Raw genomic sequence first — 22,535 nt, 5'->3', positions numbered from 1 at the left:
CACAATCGGTCAAATGCTGCCTCGATGTCAAGGGCAGTCACTCTCACCTCACATCTGGAGTTCAGCTCTTTTGTCCATGTTTGACCCAAGGCTGTAATGAGGCCGGGAGCTGTGTGGCCCTGGCAGAACCCAAACTGACCATCAGTGAGCAGGTTATTGCTAAACAACTGCTGGTTGATAGCATTGTTGATGACCCCTTCCATCACTTTACCGACAATAGTAGACTGATGGGGCAGTAATTGTTCAGGTTGGATTTGGGTTACCAACATTTGATATTTTTCTCACCAATTAAAAAATACTCAGTTTTCTATTCTTCCAACTGAAGTGAATAACTTTATTTCCCCACATTATGCTCCATGTCTTCCACCTTCTTGCATTATCTGTCAATATCCCTTTGCAGACTCTGTGCCTGAAGGAGGTGCGAATGGCAGGATCTTGAATCACTGCCGACAGAAAACAAAGTAATAAGGAAATAAGACAGAAACTAGAGAACAATAAACCAACAAATAGACAGGAAACAAAATGTGGCAGACGTCATGACCTAACATTGTTGAACTCAATGTTGAGCCCAGGAGGCCACAAAGTGCCCAGTCAAGAGGTGAAGTGCTATTCCTTGCGCTTCCACTGAGCATTGTTGCAACATTGCAGCAGGCCAAGGACAGAAAGGTTAGAGTGAGAGCAAGATAGAGGATTGAAATGACATGAGGCAGGAAGCTCACACTTGCAGATTGAACAGAAGTCTTCCACAAAGTGGTCACTTTTTCTGCATTTAGTCTCCCTGGTGTAGAGGAGACTACATCATAATGTTTTGCATACTGCATTCACTGCTTTAGTAGTACAGGCAAACTACTGTTTCACTTGGAAGGAGTGTTTGGGGCCTTGGACAGTGAGAAAGGAGGAGGTAAAAGGGCAGGTGATGCATCTCCAGCGCTTGCACGGAAAGGTGCACCAGGAAGTGGAAACGGAGTTGGGGGTGACTGAGGAACTGACCAGGGTGTCACAGAGAGAACTGCCCCTTCAGAAAGCTAAAAAGGGGAAGAGAAGGGAGGATATCTTTTGGTGGTGGTATAACTTTGGAGATGGTAAAAATGGCAGGTGATCCACTGAAAATGGAGGCTGGCAGGGTGGATGGTGAGATCAAGGGGAGCCCTATCGTGCTTTTGGGATTGAGCAAAAAGAGAGAGAGAGCGGGAGAGCAGGAAACAACTACAGTGGTTGTAGAATGCGGAGGTGGGGGTCGGAGTGGAGTCTTCCACGTTTCTCATCATCATTGACCTGAAACGTGAACTCTATTCCTCTCTACAGATTCTACCAAACCTGCTAAGCATTTCCAGCATTTTGTTTTATTACCAACATTTAATAGTTTCTCAATGATTCCCTTTTTCTCTTCTTCCTACTGAATAACCTCACATTTCCCCACATTATGCTCCATATTTGCCACTTTCTTGCCAACTCGTGTAACTTGTCACTATCGCAAACTCTGTGCCCATCTCACAGCTTGCTTTGCCACCTCGCTTTGCGCCATCAGCAATCTTGGAGAAGTTACACTCAGTGCCTTCATCTAACTCGTTAATATAGATGGTGAAGTAGCTGAAGCCCCAGCTATAGAAAACAATGGTACTAAAGAGTCACAAATTCCCAGGACCAGATAGTTTTTTCATCCCAGGGTTTTAAAAGGAATGAAGTGAGGACATGGAAAGGTTACAGTTAGGGTATCGGCAAAGTTCTTCCAATTCAGGAACCATTCCTAAAAATTGGAAATTTGGATCTGTTACTTTGCTATTTAAGAACGGTGAGAAGAGGGGCCTCAGGGAATTACAGACCAGTTGCCTAGCATCAGCTGTCAGGAAATTAAGTCCACAATTCAGGATAACGTGACAGAGCACCTTGAAAATTCTCAGCTGACCAGAGGGAGCCAGCATGGATTTACACAAGCTAGGTCATATCTGACAAAACTGATTATTTTTTGAAGAAGTGTCTAAAGTAGTGGATTGGAGAATGTCCCTGGATGTCATTTCCTCATCGGCTGCTGATCCTCAATTTGAAGATGACACCTGCTCAGGGTCATGGGTTTGTGCCACGGGTCTTCACGTGGCTGAACAGGCGGACTCTCGACCAGCAGGTCTTCGTCACACGGACAAGATGTTCCGGGAAGTAGTGGGATCCAAACTGGAGGATTCCCTTCCTTTTCTTTCCTTCACTGCCACAGCTCTGCTTCATCATTACCATGTTTGGACTCAAAGCATAATGCAGCTTGATGGAGAAGTTGTCGCCATTTTGAATAATTGGTAACAAGCCCTTCCCGATCATTAACGTCAATGCTGTTGCTCTTCAGGGAGAGCTTCAGAGTGTCGATGAAGTGTTTTCTTTGCCCTTCACTGGAATGCTGGTCATTTGAGAGTTGAGAACACAGGGTCTGGCAGGGGAAGATACTTTTTGGCCATTGGGAAACAGGTGTCCAGTCCATCGCAGTTACTTTTGCAGGAGTTTTGCCTGATTGCTTGTGGAACTGGCTTCAATAAGGACACTAGCATTTCTTTGATGGTCCTCACATTGAATCTGAAGGACCATCAAAGAAATGCTGGTGTCCTTATTGAAGCCAGCTCCACAAGCAATCAGGCAAAAAATGTGGCAGAGGCATTGCCCCTAGAATTTCTCTAGTGGTCTGTGTCACTGATACACCACATCTCATTGCAGTGCAGTGGTGACAACAACTGCTCTGTACACTAGGACCGTTGCTGACTTGGAGGTCTTTGTTGTCAAACACTCACTGCCGTAGTTTGTAAAAGGCTGAGCTGGTGTTGGATCTCATCAATGGCGATCTTTTGAGAGAGGTGGCTGCCAAAGTATGGGTACTGCTCAACATATTCCAGAGTCCTTCCTTCAGCATAAAGGGAAGGTGGAATTTTAAAAATGACCAGACTTGGACTAATATGAGCTTCGACACATCATTTTTATGAACCTCCTAAAGACCTTCAACAAAATTCCTCATAAGGCACTATTAACTTAAGTTGAAGCTCATGGAATTGAGCACAAATTCTTCACCTGGATAAGGAGTTGGCCAGGTGGAAGGAAATAATGGGCAGGTACTCTTACTGGTATGATGCGACTAGGGTTGTGCGCAAGGACCTCATCTATTCATCATATTTACCAACTTAGATGATGGGGTAGAGGACCACGTGTCCAAGTTTGCCAATGACACAAACATAGGAGGCATTATTGATGGAAGTATAAAATTAGAAAGAGGTATGAGGTGAATAGACAAAACAGTGGCAAATGGATTTCAATACAAGATGATGGGAGATCACCCACTTTGAACGTAAAAAGGATAAATCAGAGTACTTCATAAATGGTGAAATGCAAGAAGTAGTGGAAGTTTAAGAGACTCAAGTCCACGTGCACAGACTAAAAATGTAATGAATGAGCATAGAAAGCCAAAAAAGCTAATTGACAGGTGGTTTTTTTCATCTAGAGGACTAAAATATAGGGGATTAGCAGTCTTGCAACACCTACACAAAACCCTGGTTAGGCCACACCTAGAGAATGGTGTCCAGTCCTGGACATTACATTTTAGAAAGGATATGTTGACCCTAGAGGGAATGCAGCCTAGATTTACTAGAATGAGACTTGAATGGTAAAATCCTGAGGAGAGGAGAGATTACACAAACCTCAGAATTAAGGTTAAGAGATGTTTTGATGAAAGTTTAAGATTATGAAGGGGAACTGATAGGAAAGAGAGAAGCCATTTCCACTGGTGGAAGAGTCCAGGACTAAGAAATATAACCTAAAAATTACAGCCAGGCCTTTCTGGATTGAAGTCAGGAAACACTTCTACATGCAAAGGGCAGTATAAATTTGGCACTCTTCCACAAATGACAGTTAATGCAAATTTTAAATTTCCAACTGGCCCAAGATTGATAGATTTCTGTTAACCAAATGTGTGGGGCAAAGGCAGGTTTATGGAATTAGGTCAGATATCAGCCATGATCTCAGAGAAGAGGAGGTGAGAGGGGCTGAATGACCTACTCCAACTCCTATACCCCCAATTTTGAAGGGTCGGAACTGTTCAGGATGGCAGCTTATGATCTGTGCAACTTTGTGTGACATTTGAATATTGCAGACTATAAACCAATAATAGGTTCTGACTACAGGCAATAACCTTGGATTCACTGGTGCATGACATTCACTGAAGACTAGGGTTGACATCTTATAGTGTGAAATAGGAAGTGCTGTCCAGCGATTGTGATCGCTGCTCCAGACCAAAGAGCTAACAAAAAAATAAACCTTAGATTTTCATGCTACAACCTTAAAGACAACAGTTTCACTGAAGGTAATGTACAATGTCAAGTTCTTATTTAAATAGCCATTATATCACTGAATTAAGGCATTAGAGAATCATTTCTTTTGCACATCTTTTTCTAGCATTTATCTATGCTAGACTGGAGGATTTGCTTAAACAAGCCAACTTGTTTTGTATTTAAAAAGGAAGACAGTGGTCAAGGAAGATACTTGCCTTCTCATTTCGCTCAGAAGTTTGTCCTTGTGAAGTATGCAAGTTTCTGATGGATTACAGCCAAGAAATTACATTCCATCGCCTGACAACGCAGCTTCAGACTGGACACTTTCCACTCAGGGGTCACAAGCACAAGTGAGGCAACTATATTTTTGAACTTGTAGTGGCAGAAGACCTGGAACAACCCCCTTAAATGATCCCCTCCCAATGATCACAGTATAAAAAAAATGCTACTTATTTTGTGAGGTGGGGAGTAAAGGGTTAAACTAAGAGGAGAAATGGATAATCCCAGCATATGGTTTCCAAACCAATGTAAAACACAAATCAGTTTCCACCTTCATGATTTCATATTAACATTTTGACACACTCTCTTTAAGCATATCATATGACCATCTGAATGGATTAAAGGAACACAAAACTAAAATCTTTTTTTCCCTGCAGCCCAATAAAAACAAGGCCCTAAAATAAAAAGAAGAAAATCCCTCCTCTCAACATAAGGGGGGAAAATATGGACTCTTGCCCTCAGGGGGCTTCATAACATGTTCACTAAGAAGTGACATTAAGACGAATTCACAGGGCCAGCAAATCTCCCAGCTGCACAGCTGATGTCACTGCAAGGTCAACTCAGACCAGAATGTGCCAAAACAGATAGCACTACAGCATCAAGCCCTGTTCTGTTCCAAGTGCATCTTGATTCAATTCATTCAGAAGTTTTTTTAAAAAAGCAATACATACAGGAACAATTAATGCTATAATTCCAGAGTCAATTCAAATTACTTTGCTTCTTATCCTACCTTCTACCATTGCTATACCTGAGTGACTTGATGCTTCTGTTGCTGGCTTTCTATGTTTCCTGCAATCCTTCTCATTCTCCCTGTGTTTCTGTATTAATCTTCACACAGCTGGATTTATTTCCCTCAGGATTTTCAAATTCTGCAAGAAATCTGTTTCTACAATAGACATCACACATTCTCTATTATTACATTGGTGGAAATGTACTTGCACATCCCAAGAATGGGAAAGACTGTTTTGTTAAAGGTGGGTCTCAAATGAGTAGCAGCAATATGGCAGAGGAGACTACATGAGGCAATATTTTTCCTTCTTTTCTAAGAAATCAGGTCTAGTCCAAAAATACTGAAAATGATTGCCCTAGGGTAAAGGCCTAGGGCAACAATGCATATGATCATCATCATGATGTTCCCCTCCAACCTGAATATGATATTGACTTGGGCATAAGTCACTGTTTTTTCATGGTCAGAATCCTGGAACTCCACACTGAATAGCATCATGGGAGAACCTTCACCACACAGATTGCAGAGGTTCATGAAGGTGTGGCTTACTAATAAAGGCCAACTAGAGATCGGAAATAAACACCTGCTTTGCTGGTGCTGCCCACATCTTGATAATTAAAAGAAAATAACAAATTGAAATAGTTTGTTGCTTTAAAATTTCAAAATATAATACACAATGAAGAGTGCAGGAGTGCATGCCAGAAGCAGCACCAGGCATAGCTAAAAATGTCAACCTGGGTGAAGCTATACATGCCTGCCAAACAGCACAAGCAGTAAGTGATAGACAGAGCTAAGCGATCCCACAACCAACGGATCAGATCTAAGCTCTGCAGTCTAGCCACATCCAGTCGTGAATGGTGGAGGACAATTAAGCAACTCATTGGAGGAGGTGGCTCCACAAATAACTCCATCCTCAATGATGGAGGGGCCCAGTACATCAGTGCAAAAGATTAGGCTGAAGCATTTGCTACAATCTTCAGCCAGAAGTGCTGAGTGGATGATCCTTTCAGCCTCCTCCAGAGGTCCCCAGCATCACAGATGCCAGTCTTCAGCCAATTCGATTCACTCCACGTGATATCAAGAAACGGCTGAAGGCACTAGATATTGCAAAGGCTATGGGCCATGACAATAGTCCCGAAGACTTGTGCTCCAGAACTTGCCACACCCCTAGCCAAACTGTTCCAGTACAGTTACAACACTGGTATCTACCTGGCTGTGGGGAAAATTGCCCAGGTATGTCCTGTACACAAAAAGGTCAAGTCCACCCTGGCTAATTACTAGGTTCATCAGTGAAGTAATGAAGGGGTCATCAAAAGTGCTGTCAAGTGGTACTTGCTTAGCAATAACCTGCTCACTGACGCCCAGTTTGGGTTCCACCAGGGCCGCTCAGCTCCTGACTTCATTACAGCCTTAATTCAAACATGGACAAAAGAGCTGAACTCTTGAGGTGAGGAGAGAGTGACTGTCAAATGTGGCCTTGATGTCAAGGGCAGCAAGGAACCTGAGCAAAACAGGAGTCAATAGGAATCTGGGGGAAAACCCCTGGCACAAAGGAAGATGGTTGTGGTTATTGGAGGTCGGTCATCTCAGCTCCAGGACATCACCGCGGGAGTTCCTCAGGATAGTGTCCTCAGTCCAAACATCTTCAGCTGCTTCATCAAAGACCTTCATCCCATAAGGTCAGAAGTGGGGATGTTCACTGATGATTGCACGACATTCAGCACCATTCGCGACTCCTCAGATACTGAAGCAGTCAATGTTCAAATGCAGCAATACCTGGACAATAGCCAGGCTTGGGCTGACAAGTGGCAAGTAACATTCGCATCACACAAGTGTCAGGCAATGACCATCTCCAACAAGAGAGAATCCAACCATTGCCCCTAATGTTTAATGGCATTACCATCACTGAATTGCCCACTATCAACATCCTGGGGGTTACCATAGACCTGAAACTGAACTGGACTACCCATATAAATACTGTGGCTACAAAAGCAGGCTGGAGGCTAGGAATTCTGCAATGAGTAACACACCTCCCGACTCCCCAAAGCCTGTCCACCATCTACAAGGCACAAGTCAGGAGTGTGATGGAATACGCCTGGATGAGTACAGCTCCCACAACACTCAAGAAGCTTGATACTGTCCAGGACAAAGCAGTTGCTTGATTGGCACCCCATCCACAAACATTCACTCCCCTCCACCACCGACACGCAGTGACAGCAGTGTGTACCATCGGCAAGATGCACTGCAAGAATTCACACAGGCTCCTTAGACAGCACCTTCCAAATCCATGACCACCACTATCTAGAAGGTCAAGGGCAGCAGACACATGGAAACACCACCACCTGGTCACACACCATCGTGACTCGGAAATATATCGCCGTTCCTTCACTGTCGCTGGGTCAAAATCCTGCAATTCTTCCAAACAGCACTGTGGGTGTACCTACACCACATGGACTGCAGCGGTTCAAGAAGGCAGCTCACCACCACCTTCTCAAGGGCAATTAGGGATGGGCAATAAATGCTGGCCCAGCCAGCAAAGCCCAAATCCCATGAATAATTTTTTTAAAAAACTGATTTTCATGATGGGAGAATCAAATTTGCTTGATCACCCATGCATAATGCACATCTAGATTTTTGCAATACTGCCAAAGTGACCCCTCTTCTTAACAAAAGTAGTGAGCAAACTTAACTAAGCTAAAGGGTCCATTTCCACTGAGTTTGTTGAGCAGCCAGCTCCCCACGCCTATGCAAAATGCGCCATATTCAAACAGACTGAATGAACCAACAGCGTTTATTATTCAATTGAAAGCTGCATGCGAGATGCAGACAAGTCAATACAGCAAGGTGGAACTCTTCGTACTAATGTTGAGTTAAAAATATTAACTGTTAACATGGCAGAGAAAGGGAAAAATTACATGGCAACCTTCAAACGTATGACAGAAGTTGCTGAAAACCAAAGTAACAGGGTAACAGTATTAGAAGAGCAACATAAATAGTTTGAGGACAGCAATTTGGGCACAGCTTCTATACAGGTAAATAAATCTGAAGCAAGGTTCTTAAAACTTAGCTTCCTGATAATTTCTTTCAAAAATTAATTTTATAATTGCCAAAAATTAATGAAAACAAGAAACGGTTCTCTACCTTAAACCCAGAAGAATTTTTTTAAAATGCTATTGAAATGCAACGTTTCTAGCAAATAAGCATTATCATTCACAATGTGTCTTCTCAACCAGCTGCAAAATTGATTTGATGCCATGTATAAAATGCACCTTAACTTCCAGATAAATTTTAAAAGAAGAAAATAAGGGTATTCAGAGGATTACAGTAGATTTCACTGCATGGAATTTCCTCAAGATGTTTTCCTGATCAGGTGCCATAAATGTCGCAAAATTGGGAGAAATCCCATTTACACAGTGTTTCCACCAACAGTGATCAATCAGAAGAATTCGAGGAAATTCCAGGCACCTAGCTTTAATCCCAAAGAAACTGGCCAATGTAAGCATTTAGCTGTGGCATAAATTTATAGACATACGAGCTGAACTGAGGAATTTATTTTGTTAAATGGCGTTTGTCTCCCACACTGCAGAAGAGTACAACTACGGTGTGGATTTTATTCAAAACTTGCACCATAACAAATGGTACAGGTGCATCTTCAGTGCTTGCTATTATTATGGAGCAGAGCCTGCCTTGGATCCAGGTGGACATTAGCGCTGCCACTTCTGACTCACTCTGTGCTCACTATGACACATTCAAATTCTTCCATCAAATTTTGCTTTAATTCACGACCGGCAGATCAGTGAGCTCCAGGGTCTCATGTACGGCATTCATCAACAATATTGCCAAAGCAGTAAATTCCAGGCTACTGACTCAAAGAGAAGTTGTGAAAGGCCCTAGGGCAGACTCCCAGAAACATCACAAACAACTCAAAAAATCAGGGCAATGCAGAAGTACAGGAGTCTTGCTCACATGAGCCCCGATGGGACAATTGCAAAGCCCATAGATTGTAAGTAAGACCGATGACTGATGGAGTGATCAATGTTAGTTATTTCCAACACATTGGTGGACTTAGTATTTATTGCTTTTCTGTAAGGAAAAAAGCATGATCAGTCTTAAATCAAACATGCAGTCACTTAATCAATCACCACTACTTTCCCTTGGCTGGGGAGCGGCTGACCACATCAATCAACACCAGCACATATTAGGCATTTTGAATCGGTCTTGGACGTTCTTCCGGATTGTGTGTCACCTATCACTCCTGTGACGGCACAATTTCCCTCAGGATCAGTTCATTGTGCTATCCAATATTTAAATTGATGGCTCTCAAAACTTTTTTTGGCTGAAGGATCCTTTTTCAAATGTATTAGTAATCATGGCTCCCCCATTTAAATTATAGTATTTATAATATGAAGGACCTGCATGTAAAGTGTGCGTTCATAATGCTTTTGAGAAAACAGGTATTTATTTACAGATACCAGCAGGATGGTTGTGTCTGTCTATCCTTAACAGGAGCTCAGGGAGGGCACTAGGGGAAAGAGCAGGAACACTGGGGGGTGGGGGTGTGGTTTAGGGGGCCAGAGCAGAAAGCAAGTGCTGGAACATGGAAGAGGAGTGTGTAAAAAGCATGAAGCTGGAATAGTAGGAGCACTGGGGTTGTGGAGGGTGGGGGGAGTGGGGGGTGGAAAGAGGTGGTGATAACGGAAAACATCTCTCAGAGAGCACAAGAGCAGGAGTATCAGGATAATAGACCGCATTTCCAGCTGCCACATGCACACTTGCTCATTCACTCTTGACAATGTCGCTCATTCACTCTTGACAATGTCGCTCATTCAGGCCACGCACCCATAAGGTCAGCCCTGCGTTGTGGACTCCCTGAAAAAGGTCTCCATCGCACACAAGTGTCCACTTGATAATCACTAATCTAGATAGACAATAGTATAATCTGTGAACGCAATGATATGCTGGAGGACTAATGGCCACATTCCTCACTCATATGGCCGTGCACTTCTCCATATTCAGGAAGGCAGACTGATTAACAAATTAGTGAGAATAATATGAATTGTTAAGCTTCTTTATTTACAGGCAATAAGCACATGCACAGGGTGAGCAGTTATAGCGATTCTCTCCTTACCCCACTTCATTCTCCCACTCACAAAGAAAGTATGTCATAGTTCGCTGTTGTAATATGCCTTTAAGGGATAGCAGCATGCCATCACGAGAAAGCAAGTGTGTCATATGATCCAGTCTCAGTTTCACTTTGGCCTATGAGCAGAAAACAGTACACACAGTTCTGCTGCTGATGTCATCAAGCTTTCTAAACTTGTTCTCATGCACCTAGCTTAAATAAACAAACCCACAACATGTTTACACAATCCCTTAAGAGTGATTGGTGCCTTTATATCATTATAAAAGCACATGGTCTTCAACGGTTGTCAAAAAGTGTGGCAGCAAAGTATAGATACGACATGGTGAACAACTTTTGACCATGTTACATGGCAGGAGATGACCCTCAGCATTTTGGTCAAGAGCGCAACGAGTTCACAGCATCAGAGAGTGCTGAAATCGCAGCACGGTGACTGCAAAGAAAAGCTTGGAAGACGCTGAGGCAGTGCTCATATAAAGAGCTGGTAAGCAGATGGATACCTCGTGGTGAGATTGCAGTGCATGGCCTGTCAGTTCAGAGAGTGGGATAGCACATCAAGAGAACCAGCCCAGTGCTTAATTGGGACAGGCAAGTGACCAAAAAGTGTGGGCTGACATGACAGTGAGTCAGGGAGAGTCAAACAAAATTACAAACAAAACCATTAGAAAAATCATGCTAGAGGGTTACAACAGGCGCCTTCAGAGTTGAACAATAAATTGAATAAAACAAGGAGGAAGTTCAAAGTGAGATTGTAAACTTGTTCACAAAACTCCCAATTTGAATTGCGATACAGCTGGCCTACTGTCTGTTTAAACAGCTACAGAGCTGTGGTTTCTTGATTCAGGTGTCTGAACCAGACAAGCAAATCAGAAAAATTCACCTCGCAATCAGGAAGGAAGGTCTACATAGGCTGAACAAGTCAGGGTTAACAGAAGAGCTAAAGGATTCCCAAAAGAAATGGACATTAGGAGACCAGTTCAGAATCAGGTTAAACCTCTGTATTCAACAATCGTTCATGTCATTGCGAAAGCAGCCTGCAGAATCCATAGACCACTTCATCCGCAGATGCAGAGAAAAAAAAGAGTCTGTATTGTGATTTTCCAAATGCACAGCAAGCAGGCAGAATTGTTGAGTTGGTGATCACATCCATTCCCATGGAAGCATTCCAGAAAGACCTGCTGCACAAGCCCAAAACATATAGCATCAAAGAGCTACTCAAGAACTACTCGACGAAGCTTACAGGTCTTAAGTCCAAACCCAATTGTTGACATACTCACTAGAACACCCAAACCTCGCAAAACATGTGGAAGGTGTGGCCTTCTCTATGCACCAAGCAAATGCCCAGCATTTCATCAACTAAGCAAGGCATGTGGCAGAAAGGGCCATTGGCAGCAGCAGTGCACTAGGGCAAAGGCTGATGCAGCTACAAAGAGCTGTGCACTGGTCCAAACAGATGACACACATTGTGTATCTTCAAGCAATAGAAATGAACCCATCAGAAACACAGGACATGATTGACAAACCAAAAAGTGACGATGATGTCCCGTCAATGTCATGGAAAACAGATACCATCACACCAACCAAGTGTTTTCCAAGATTCAAATTATTTGTGCTAGGAAGGTTATAAATACTCATTATGGGCCAAGATTTACACAAGGGCATGTGACAAATTACTACCTCTGCAGATTCTAAAAGAATCATGCATCTACAGACGTGGAAGACCCTGGTGAAACCTACTATTGTTCAACTTTGAGTATACAACAGTTCACTAATTCCATGTGCAGGATCTATAGTCCTGAAGTGCAAGCACAACCAATCCTCCTGGGTGTCACAGATGTTCTACATTGTGGAGACTAAAGGCCCAGCAACTGCAGGTCTACGCATGCTGTGACCTCACACTAGCAACAAACCATGGAATCAGTCAGACCTCATGCAGTGGATCACCTCAGGAATTACTCTGATCACCACAGTTGATGACCCTAATATTGAAATATCCAAAATGTTTCGACAAAATTGGCAGTTCCAAGGGAGCTGCAATGTTACACTTGCAGGAGAATCAAAGTCCATCTATTGATCTGGTACTTTCTATGCAAAACAAACACCAACAGCTACAAGAAGAAACAGCAAATGATTCCACATTACAGATTATAGGAAACCATCATTTAAGGATGGCCTGATTCAATTCAACATGCCCACGAACACGTGAAGCCATTTTGGCCTTACTGCGACAAGCTGGGCATCTCCTGAGGAATCGTTTTTAAAGACAGGCAGGTCATCATACCGGAATCTTTGTGATCTGATATTCTTCAACAACTTCTTCACTCACATGGGCATAGATCAACAAGATGACTCAAAAGAAAGACAGTCTATTGGCCGGGTATGAACAATGACATTGAGGTCGTCAACAAGGAGTGCAAGGCATGTCAAGAGTATATGCCAAGTCAGCACAGAGAACCACTAACCCCACTTGAAGTTACTACCAGCCCTCGGTCCAAAATCGCATCTGATCTCCTTCACGTCCATGGTACTTACTTCATCAACGTGTTTGCCTAGTACCCCATTATTCGACAATTGCACAACATATTATGCACAACTGTTGCTCACAATCCAAGTGTTATTTTCAGTTTATTTGGTGTGTCTAGGATGGTCGTTATGGATAACAGTTAGCAATTTATTGGGAAGCCTTTCAGGATGTGCGCAAAGTGAAATATTGATCACACTACTTCTCATTACCCTAGATCTAATATCCTAACTGAACGAATGATATGCACAGTGAAATCCTCAATTCTCAAAAGTAGACAACCCAAGCAAGATCCACACATTGCAACGTTACATCGGAGAGCGACACCTCTAAGTGCAACTATTCCTTCACCAGCAGAGCTCATGTTTGGCAGACCAGTGCATGCCAATATACCTACTCTGACCCATTCTACTCTTAGAAACTAGAAAGCAACTTTTAAAACTGGAAGGGAAGATAACCAACGTGAACGATAAAAATGCAGATACAGAATTGCCAAGTTTACAGTTAGAACAAAAGTTTGCATTGAGGGTCCCACAGAAGGTACATGGTAACCAGCTAAGGTGACAAGGGTTTGTTCAGAACTAAAGTCTTATGAAGTCATTACCCACAAAGATGCAATGATGTGGAGTACCCCAGGGCACAACTGATCCATTCCAGCTCCTCAATCACCATACAGTCCTATTACATTGAGACAAGATCCCAAATGAAACAGATCACTGTGAGCATTAAAGAAACCTCCAGGCAAGGTTACCATTGCATCTGGGTGTACCAGGAGATTACCTTTATGTTTAGAGACTCAGATTCACCAGTCCTACAAACTTATGTAATGGAAACTAAACAAGTATATGTATTGTAGTAATTATATTTCTTTGGAAGGGGGGAGTATCTTTAAAAGAGAAAGGGGGATGTTTTAATATGTCTTTAAGGAATAGCCACATGCCATTACTAGAAGGGAACTGCAGCATGTGATCCAGTGTGAGCTTCACTTCCATCTGTAAGCAAAAAACAGCACAAACAGTCCTGCTGATGTTCTCTTGCACCTATTTTAAATAAATGAACCTACAACATGTTTAGAGAATCCCTTATGACTGATTGGTGCTCTTCTCAAAAGGCTGATCAAAGTCTACCTGCTTCTCAGCAGACTTTAGCAGCTTACCCTAAACACGTGTCTTACTCTTTTAGTGACCTCTCTCAACTGGGGGTTGAGACTCTTTTAAAGGTCATAAGAAATAGGAGTAGGCCATTCGGCCCATCGAGCTTGCTCCACCAATGATCTGATCTGACTGTGACCTGAACTGCACCTTCCTGCCTGCTCGCCATAACCCTCAACCTGCTCATTGATCAAAAATCTGCCTAACTCCGCCTTGAATATATCCAGTGACCCAGCCTCTGCTCCACTCAGGGGAAAGAAATAATTCCAAAGACAAACGACCCTCAGAAAAGAAACTTCTCATCTCCGTCTTATATGGGAAGTCCCTTATTTATAAACTGTGCCCCCTAGCTCTATATTCACCCACAAGGGAAAATATCCTCTTAACAACTACCTTGTTAAGTTCCCTCAGAAACTTATATGTTTCAATATGATCATCTTTCATTCTTCTAAACTCTAATGAGGATAGGCTCAACCTGCCCTCATAAGACAGCCCCTTCATCTCAGGAATCAGCCAAGTGAACCTTCTCTGAACTGCTTCCAATGCAAGTATATTCTTCCTTAAAGATATCAGTACTCCCGACCCAGTCTCACAATGCCCTGCACAACTGCAGCAAGGCTTCCCTAATTTTATACTCCATCCCCTTTACAATAAAATCTAATGCTCTATCTGCCTTCCTAATTGCTTACCGCACACACATGCTAACTTTGTGATTTATGTACAAAGGCACATTTCCTGTCCAGAGTTTGGAAACTGGAGCTGCTAATGAAATTGGCATAGCCCTCTCTGTCTTTAAGCTTCTTCAAACTAGCTCCTGTCGGAGCCCCAGAAGGTAAAATACATCAATCCTTAATGGGGGAACATTGACCTGAAGCTTTTGAATATGCAAATGGTTTATTCATTAGTCTCCATCAGGTAAAGGTAGCAATTTGTTAGACTTTTGGTTGACTTGTTACCTCTCCTGTTAATCATTCACGTACTCTTTGTTCCCAGCCCTTCGAAAGTGAGAAAAAGGATACTAGATCTTGATGAATTTGCATTTAATGATGAAGCATAAGCATGAATCAACTCCTCTGAAAAGAAAGTTCCCCTTTATTTGTACATTATGTAAGTTTACTGATGTGTTTTGCTTAATATTTACATGCCGAATAGTTCTACAGTAACACAGTGGGTCTGGGTAACATAATCGTTATGTTTAATACAAGCCTCCGGATTGCCAGTCCTTATATTGTGGAACGAGGAGTTCAAATCCCACCATGGTAGCTGGGAAGTTTGAATTCAGTTTTTCTTTCAAATAAACGTGGAATAAAAAGCTGGCGTCAGTAATAGCCATCATGAAACTACTGGGTTGCTGTAAAAACCCATCTTTTTCTTAGTCTTTCATGGGATGTGGGCATCTCTGGCAAGGCCAGAATTTGTGCCCTAAATACCCGTGAACACAGTGTCTTGCTAGGGTTTTCAATGGGCAGTTAATTTGCAATGGGTCTGGAGTCACAGAGTAAGGATGGCAGATTTCCCTCCTGAGAGCATTAATGAACTAGATGAGTTATTATGACAATCAAAGGTAGCTTCATGGTCAACATTACTGAGTCTAGCCTTCAGTCCCAGATCTATTAATTGAACTTAAAGTCCACCACTGCCATTGTGGGATTTGAACCCTTGTCCTCACAGCATTTGCTTTGGGCTTCTGGATTACTAGCCTAGTGACTTTACCACTATGTCACTGTCCTCCCCTGTTTTACTAATGTCTTTCAGGGAAAGAAATCTGCTGTCCTTACCCAGTCTGGCCTGTGACTCCAAACCCACAGAAATATGCTTGATTCTGAAATGGCCTAGCAAGTCACTCAGTTGCCACCACCACATTCTCAAGGGCAATTAGGGATGAGTCATAAATACTGGCCTTGCCAGCGATACACACATCACATGAACGAACACAACGTTAATGCACTTTTCAATCACAGGATGGTAATTTTCTTCACATTTAAGTTAAGTTTTAAGCAATAACTCTATACAGTCAGAATAGGATTAGTATTAAAATATTCCTCGGAACAGGTTACCTTGGCATGAAAGTTTCCTTCCAATTTCTCCCTGTACTGTTTGATTTGTTCATATTGATCTCCTCTTAGCTGTTGAAGCACCTCAGCTAGTTTGCTCTCATATTCCTGCTGACCACCAGCCTCGATTTCTCGTAGTCTAACTTCATGCTGCCTCTTGGTTTCCACGATTTCCTGTGTGAACAGACATTAGCGCAAAGTTACAGAATAGTCAAGACAGTTCATTGGATTTATCATAAATATTCCTAATGCGCACTTTTAAAACAGGATATTAGAATATAGAAACATACAAGGAATCATTCAACCAAACGTGAAACCTTCAGGCCTCTGAAGGCTTGACCATTTTTTAACTAATTGCTGGAATTTTCTACCAAAAGGAACATTTGCAGCACAGTGTCACGAGGTGTTGAATCACCAATGTTAAAAACAATGGAATACAAGATGAAGAGCAGGTTATCCATTGCACTTAACTGCTACACTGAGAAAAGGAAAATTGGCACCAGGCTTAACAGATCACTGTGGTGATTCTTGGAGCAGGTCGCTCATCCATTTCTCTGGTGGCATAAGGGCCCGTATGCAGGGAGTGGAGGAATGAAGCGGGGGAGAGAGAGAGAGAGAGAGAGAGAGAGAGATGAATTTCAAAAAATATATACAATTATTTTAAAAAGTATCCTTTATTATCCAGGAAGTGAACTACATTTGTTTAAAAATGCTTGACTGATAGCACCCTCAAGTTTCGGATCTTATCCTTCCAATGTTCAACACAACTGGCTCAAACACAAAAATGTAAAAATTTATTGGCAAAGACATCAGAGTTCTGGTTTTGCCCATAAGTGGAAACATCAGGTGGAATTTAATGCCTCCACCATGGCAAGCTTGGGGGCCTTTAATCAGGCAGCGTGATAGGTAGAACCCCGGCGCCTTCCTGTGTCGGCTCCAGTTAAGTCCGTGGTGGGAAGGCTCATGGATGGCCTTCCCACACCGCTGCCAACTGAAGCTCTCAAGTGCTCAATGAATGCCCACTGAAGGGCCACATCCTGCTGCTGCTGGCATTAACCCAGTAGTGCCTGAGTTGGGGGGGTGGGGGGCTCACCATGCAGCAAGCCTGAAAAGTAAACCTTTTGTCAGGGCTGTTTGAGGGCTTCCTCATTCAAAGGCACTCGGTGCTGATCAAGGGCATTGGGAAGGCAGGGAGGGGGGTCTCAGGCCATCAGTCACCCCTGACCCGGGGTCCACGGAGGTTCTAGGCCTCGGGTGAGCGCATTACTAGTTGCAGCCACCGCCTCCCCGGTGGCGCTGCTGAGCAATGAAGAGGTGCTGGCCTCTTGATCAGAACACTCAACAGGGTAGGACTTCCATCCCCTGGGGTCCTTGATCCCAGGGAAGGCCCGTCATTGCCCAGTTAAGTGCCTGGTTGGCAGCTGTCCTTCCCACGACGAGATGACACAGTGCTAAGACTCCCGTCGCCCACATTAAATTCCCCCCACCTTTGATGTTTACACGATCAAATCATTTCGTAACCTTGAAGGCCTCAATCGGATACCTCACAACCTTCTCTTTTCCAGAGGACAGCGCTCCAGCCTGTTCAAGTCGACTGGTCTACACTCTGTGCAGAATCTAATTTGTTAATTGTTCCCTCTCCCTGTCCTTACACTTTGATAAGGATGTTCTGCCCATTGATATGTGGAATTTTTTTTTTAATTTTATCACGGTGGGTTTATTCTTTTTTTGGTTATTGCTTCAGATAGCAACTCCTGATCCAGGAATACATACTTTATTACTTTGAATTTTGATCTTCGATCTCTCCCAGTCAGTGCAGTCACCCTGTCAAGATATCCAGACAGTTGTAACTCAAAAGGTTAGAAGCTTACCTTCTCATAGAGGCTTTTCTGGAAATTGAGCTCTTCCTGTAACGTTTGTGCCCTGTTTGCCAAGTCACATTTTTGTAATTTTTCACTTTGTAATTGTGCTTTGGCATCATTGGCAATCGAATTAATCTGTAGAAAAATGAAACAGATGACACAAGAATCAACTTATTTTTTTGAGGGGGTCGGGGGGGGGGTGGGAGGGAGGGATCAAGGTTGTTGGCATGTCATGCTTACGTCAGCGAGCTGAGCTTTGACTTCAGACAGCTCATTCTCCAAGTTCTTTTTCTCGTTCAGAGATGTCGCCAACTGAGCCTCTTGGGAATTCAGTGAAGCTTCCAGAACTCTCACTCGGGCCAAAGCAGACTTCAACTCCGATTCTTTTTTAGTGTTTCTGAAAGAATACATCATTATTTAACAGCTCAATCGATTTTCTTCTCAATTATTTCTACTTGGACTGAAGTCAATTTATTTTACTAGTTCTAACATTTGATATATTTAAATCAAAAACAACCTGATGGATCATTACCAAAAAAAAATTAAAAAGGACTAGCAAAGCAAGGCATACTTCCTCACTTTTTAAAAAATGCTTCTTACAATTACTTAGAAAGTCAGCAGAAATCAAAGACCAGGTTAGTGCTTCTCCTAGATTTTGCTCCCACAAAGAAATACAGGTCCAATTAGTTTTCCTTGCATAATACAATGCTAACAGAATTGCTATGTTGTTGACTAATCAAAATGGATCCAAAACAAAAACAGAATTACCTGGAAAAACTCAGCAGGTCTGGCAGCATTGGCGGAGAAGAAGAGTTGGCGTTTCGAGTCCTCATGACCCTTCAACAGAACTGCTGAAGGGTCGTGAGGACTCGAAACGCCAATTCTTTTCTTCTCCACCGATGCTGCCAGATCTGCTGAGTTTTTCCAGGTAATTCTGTTTTTGTTTTGGATTTCCAGCATCCTCAGTTTTTTTTGTTTTTATCCAATTTGTTTTCATTGTATTACGCAAGGAAAACAGAGTTGTTGACTAATCATAGCAATCAATCTCAATTAGTTTACAACAGATCCATACAAGGAGGAGGGAAAGCTCCAGTAGTAGACAGCTTTCGGATTATAGGTCCAAAGTCACCCCTTCCTTCCAAGCAAGCAAATTTAACTTGTCACATTTTAAATTGCTGATATATTGGGCCATAACTTCCTCATGGTGGCAATCAATGTCAGGTTACCACTACATGTCTAACTACTTATACTAAATTTCTTCCATGCCTGTCTTGCCCTTCTGACCCAGGCCAGGCGAGGTCCAGCATCACAGTCCAGCAGAGTTGGATTGAAGGGGACATGTCCCCATTTTTTTTTACTGCACTAGCTGCAGTAAACCAGTAAGTTTAGAGGTCCCATTTAAATTGACAGGCCAGGGAGAAGGTAAGTGGATAAGATTTGGGGGGGGTGGTGGGGCAGGGGCATTGGGAGGATGGAAGGTTGGGGGAGAGCTGGGATGGAGTGGGTGTCGGGCTTGTGGGGGGAGGTTCGGACCCGAGTGCGGCGGGGTTGTTCAGGGGTGTGGGATAAGTCAATCTGGGTCTTTACAGCAGTTACCTCGAAGTTAAAAAGTAGGTTATAATTCTTAGAAACTTTTTCTGGGAAACTATTTGTGCACCACAGCCAGAGCCATCTGATGTTTGTGATTTAAATCGCATTTTTGGATGGTTCACAGCACATGGCAATTGCCCAGAGGAAGTTTGCACTTAACTGTCAAGTTCCGAAGGGAGTTCCTCAACACATCTTTGGGGTGCACCCCCACCCCCCAATACGACACTGAGGAGCTCAGAAGTTACGCTCCACTGTATCCCAAAATGTTTTTCCTGAAAGAAATCTGCCCAAATTACCTTTGAATTAATCAATATTAACCGCTTCCAACATCTCCCTAGGGTTCTGCACACTGTTTGACCACCAGATTACTGAAATATTGTTTCCACAAATTACTTTTCAAAGAAACTTCCAATGTTCTCAGATTCTACTGTTCTGGGCAAGATAGAATAGCTTTATCAAGGTCCATGTTACCCTGTTACGTTACAGTCTTACCAACAGCAATCACATTGCCTCACAATCTTAGCTTTTCCCATCAGAATATTCCAATCTGTTATTCTCCTCCATCATTCTGGTTCGTCCGAAATAAAGACAAAAAAAATGCTGGAAAAACTCAGCAAGTCTGACAGCGCCTGTGGAAAGAAAAACAGGTTTAACGTTTCAAGTCCGTATGACACTTCTTCAGAGCTCTGAAGGATCATACGGACTCGAAATGTTCACCGTCTTTCCCTCCACCGACACTGTCAGACCTGCTGAGTTTTTATTCCAGCATTTTGTCGTCTTTATTTCAGATTTCCAGCCTCCGCAGTATTCTGCCATTATTCTGGTTCGTCTATTCTGTATCCCTTCAATTGCTGAGATATCCCCCTTTTTCCCACCCATTGTAATGACCAGAAGTGTAAGTTCAGTCATATCAATGTTTTCTAAAGAGTTAGGATCACCTCACAATTTCAGCTCCATTTTGAACTTTTACTGCATCCCACCTGATGTGTTTCACTCTCTGCCTCAGAGCATTGCTGCGACAGCTTCACTCCGCTTATCAATGCCGACATGACCCAGGGAAAATAAACACAAGTAAACAGGAGTTAATGTCATCCAAAAGATATGCGAGATGCTTTATTTTAAAAAAAAACCTTTAAAGAATTCATATCGACATATGCTCAAATGTTATTTTATCTGCAAACAGATTTAAACAGGAGCTGAGGGGAGGGTGTGGGGTGGGGGGGGGTGGGGGAGCGGGTATCATACAAACTTTCCACCAAAAATATTTTGACTGCCTTCCCTGAAAAATGCCTAAAAGCATCAATTCTGATGAAATAATGAGTGGCACTGGAAATGGTTACATGCCCTAACTAACAGGAGGGCACAAAAAAAAAGTACTGCTCAGGGAGCAACCCTACACGTGTCATAAGCAACTTATGTAAATATGAGTTCCTTATAGTTATAGTGAAACTGTAACTCATATGGTTGACAAAATCTTATCAGTCACTGGAATGCTCAGTTGGCAAACCTAGAACATGCTGAGATTTGCAAGTTCATGAAGCCAGACACATCTATGAATAGGTTAAGAATATTATGTCTACATGCATTTCCTGCCCCCCCCACATTATAAATTCCTACTTCCATATCCATACTAGAAGCTGCCTATGGGGACTTGCCACACTGGAGTGACATATTGGGACAGTATTTAATGGAGCCGACGGGGTTCCCACCCACTGGCTAGAAATCGGCAAGAAACCCCCATCGCCGCCAACAGGGAAGGTCCACCAGTCAGCCACTAACTGGGCAATGGCAGGCCTTCGCCAGGATCAAGGGCCCTGGGCTGGGGGTGCAGAAGTTTAGCCTGCTGAGCGCTTCTGGCCAGAGCTGTGCTTTGTTTGGCAGCATCACCAGGAAGTCGTTGGCTGCTGCTGGTAACCCACCCTCCTGAGGCCCAAGATCACCGAGGGACCACGCCTCAGGTGAGTGATGGCTGGCAACGGTCAGCAGCAAGGGCAGGTGCGGGTGGGGGGAGGGAGTCTCAAAGGGCTCCTTTCCTGATGATGCTAGGTCCCTCGATTAGCCAGCGATTGCCTTTGAATGAAGGGCACACCCCACCAAGCTCACAACCAACCCATCCAGGTTTGCTTCTTGGGCTTCCCACATGGTGAGACCCCTGCCCACTGCTAGGTAAGTACCAGCAGGATGAAGCCTTTAAGTGGGCATTAACTGTCCACTTAAGAGCCTCGATTGGCAGCGGGCAAGGCCATCCACGAATTTTCCCATCCCGGACTTAGTCAGGGCATCGGCGGGGTCCCCACCGGTCACCCTCCTGCCCAATTAAATGCCCCTCTGCCAACTTGCCATGAGGGAGGTCATTAATTTCTACCCACTGCCTCTATTGGAGGTGCTGCAGACAGGATGTTGTAAATACAATATGAAATGCACACTTTATGCTAAGAAACGGGGACATAAAAAAAAAAAAATCAGTCTAGGTGCTGCATGCGGGTTTAATTATCTGTGTGCAAAGTCAGTTAACAGGTGACTAGCATATTAAATAAAACCAGAAAATTAGGTGACAGGGTGACCACAGAATACAAAAAACACTGGTTATATCAACAGCTTATAAGAAATGGAGAAAATAGCCCAGCAATTCTACACTATATCTTGGGAATGCAAAAAGAGCAGATTCACTATGTAGACTGAGGTACATTTCATAACATCAGAAGCGTAGTTCTCTAAACCCTGGGAACAACTGAAACGAGGAAAGTTACTAAAGATTTTTGCTGTACTGTAAAATGCCTTCAATTAAAGTTGTTTGCTGTTTTTAGTATTGTACAGCTGTTATTCTTCGGAACGAATTACATTGCATTGTCTCATTAGCAAAGCACTCCAGCCAACCAAATGTGCAAATAGAAGGATGAAATGGAAAGGTGT

General features: G+C 43.1%; 1 protein-coding gene across 1 annotated transcript in view; it reads right to left on the bottom strand.

Annotated features, from left to right (window-relative positions):
* The window catches only part of LOC121269775 (lamin-L(III)-like), a 72,487-nt gene that overhangs the window by 37,699 nt on the left and 12,253 nt on the right, over nt 1–22,535 (bottom strand). Inside the window, exons 2-4 of the mRNA XM_041174684.1 lie at nt 18,273–18,429; nt 18,042–18,167; nt 16,174–16,344 (exon numbers count right to left, since the gene is read on the bottom strand). Of these exons, the coding sequence (XP_041030618.1) occupies nt 16,174–16,344; nt 18,042–18,167; nt 18,273–18,429 (454 nt within the window). The remainder of the gene's footprint in view (nt 1–16,173; nt 16,345–18,041; nt 18,168–18,272; nt 18,430–22,535) is intronic.

The sequence above is a fragment of the Carcharodon carcharias genome, chromosome 26 (genome assembly GCF_017639515.1).
Source record: "Carcharodon carcharias isolate sCarCar2 chromosome 26, sCarCar2.pri, whole genome shotgun sequence".
Lineage (NCBI taxonomy): Eukaryota > Metazoa > Chordata > Chondrichthyes > Lamniformes > Lamnidae > Carcharodon > Carcharodon carcharias.
This window is presented reverse-complemented; position numbering and strand designations above follow the sequence as displayed.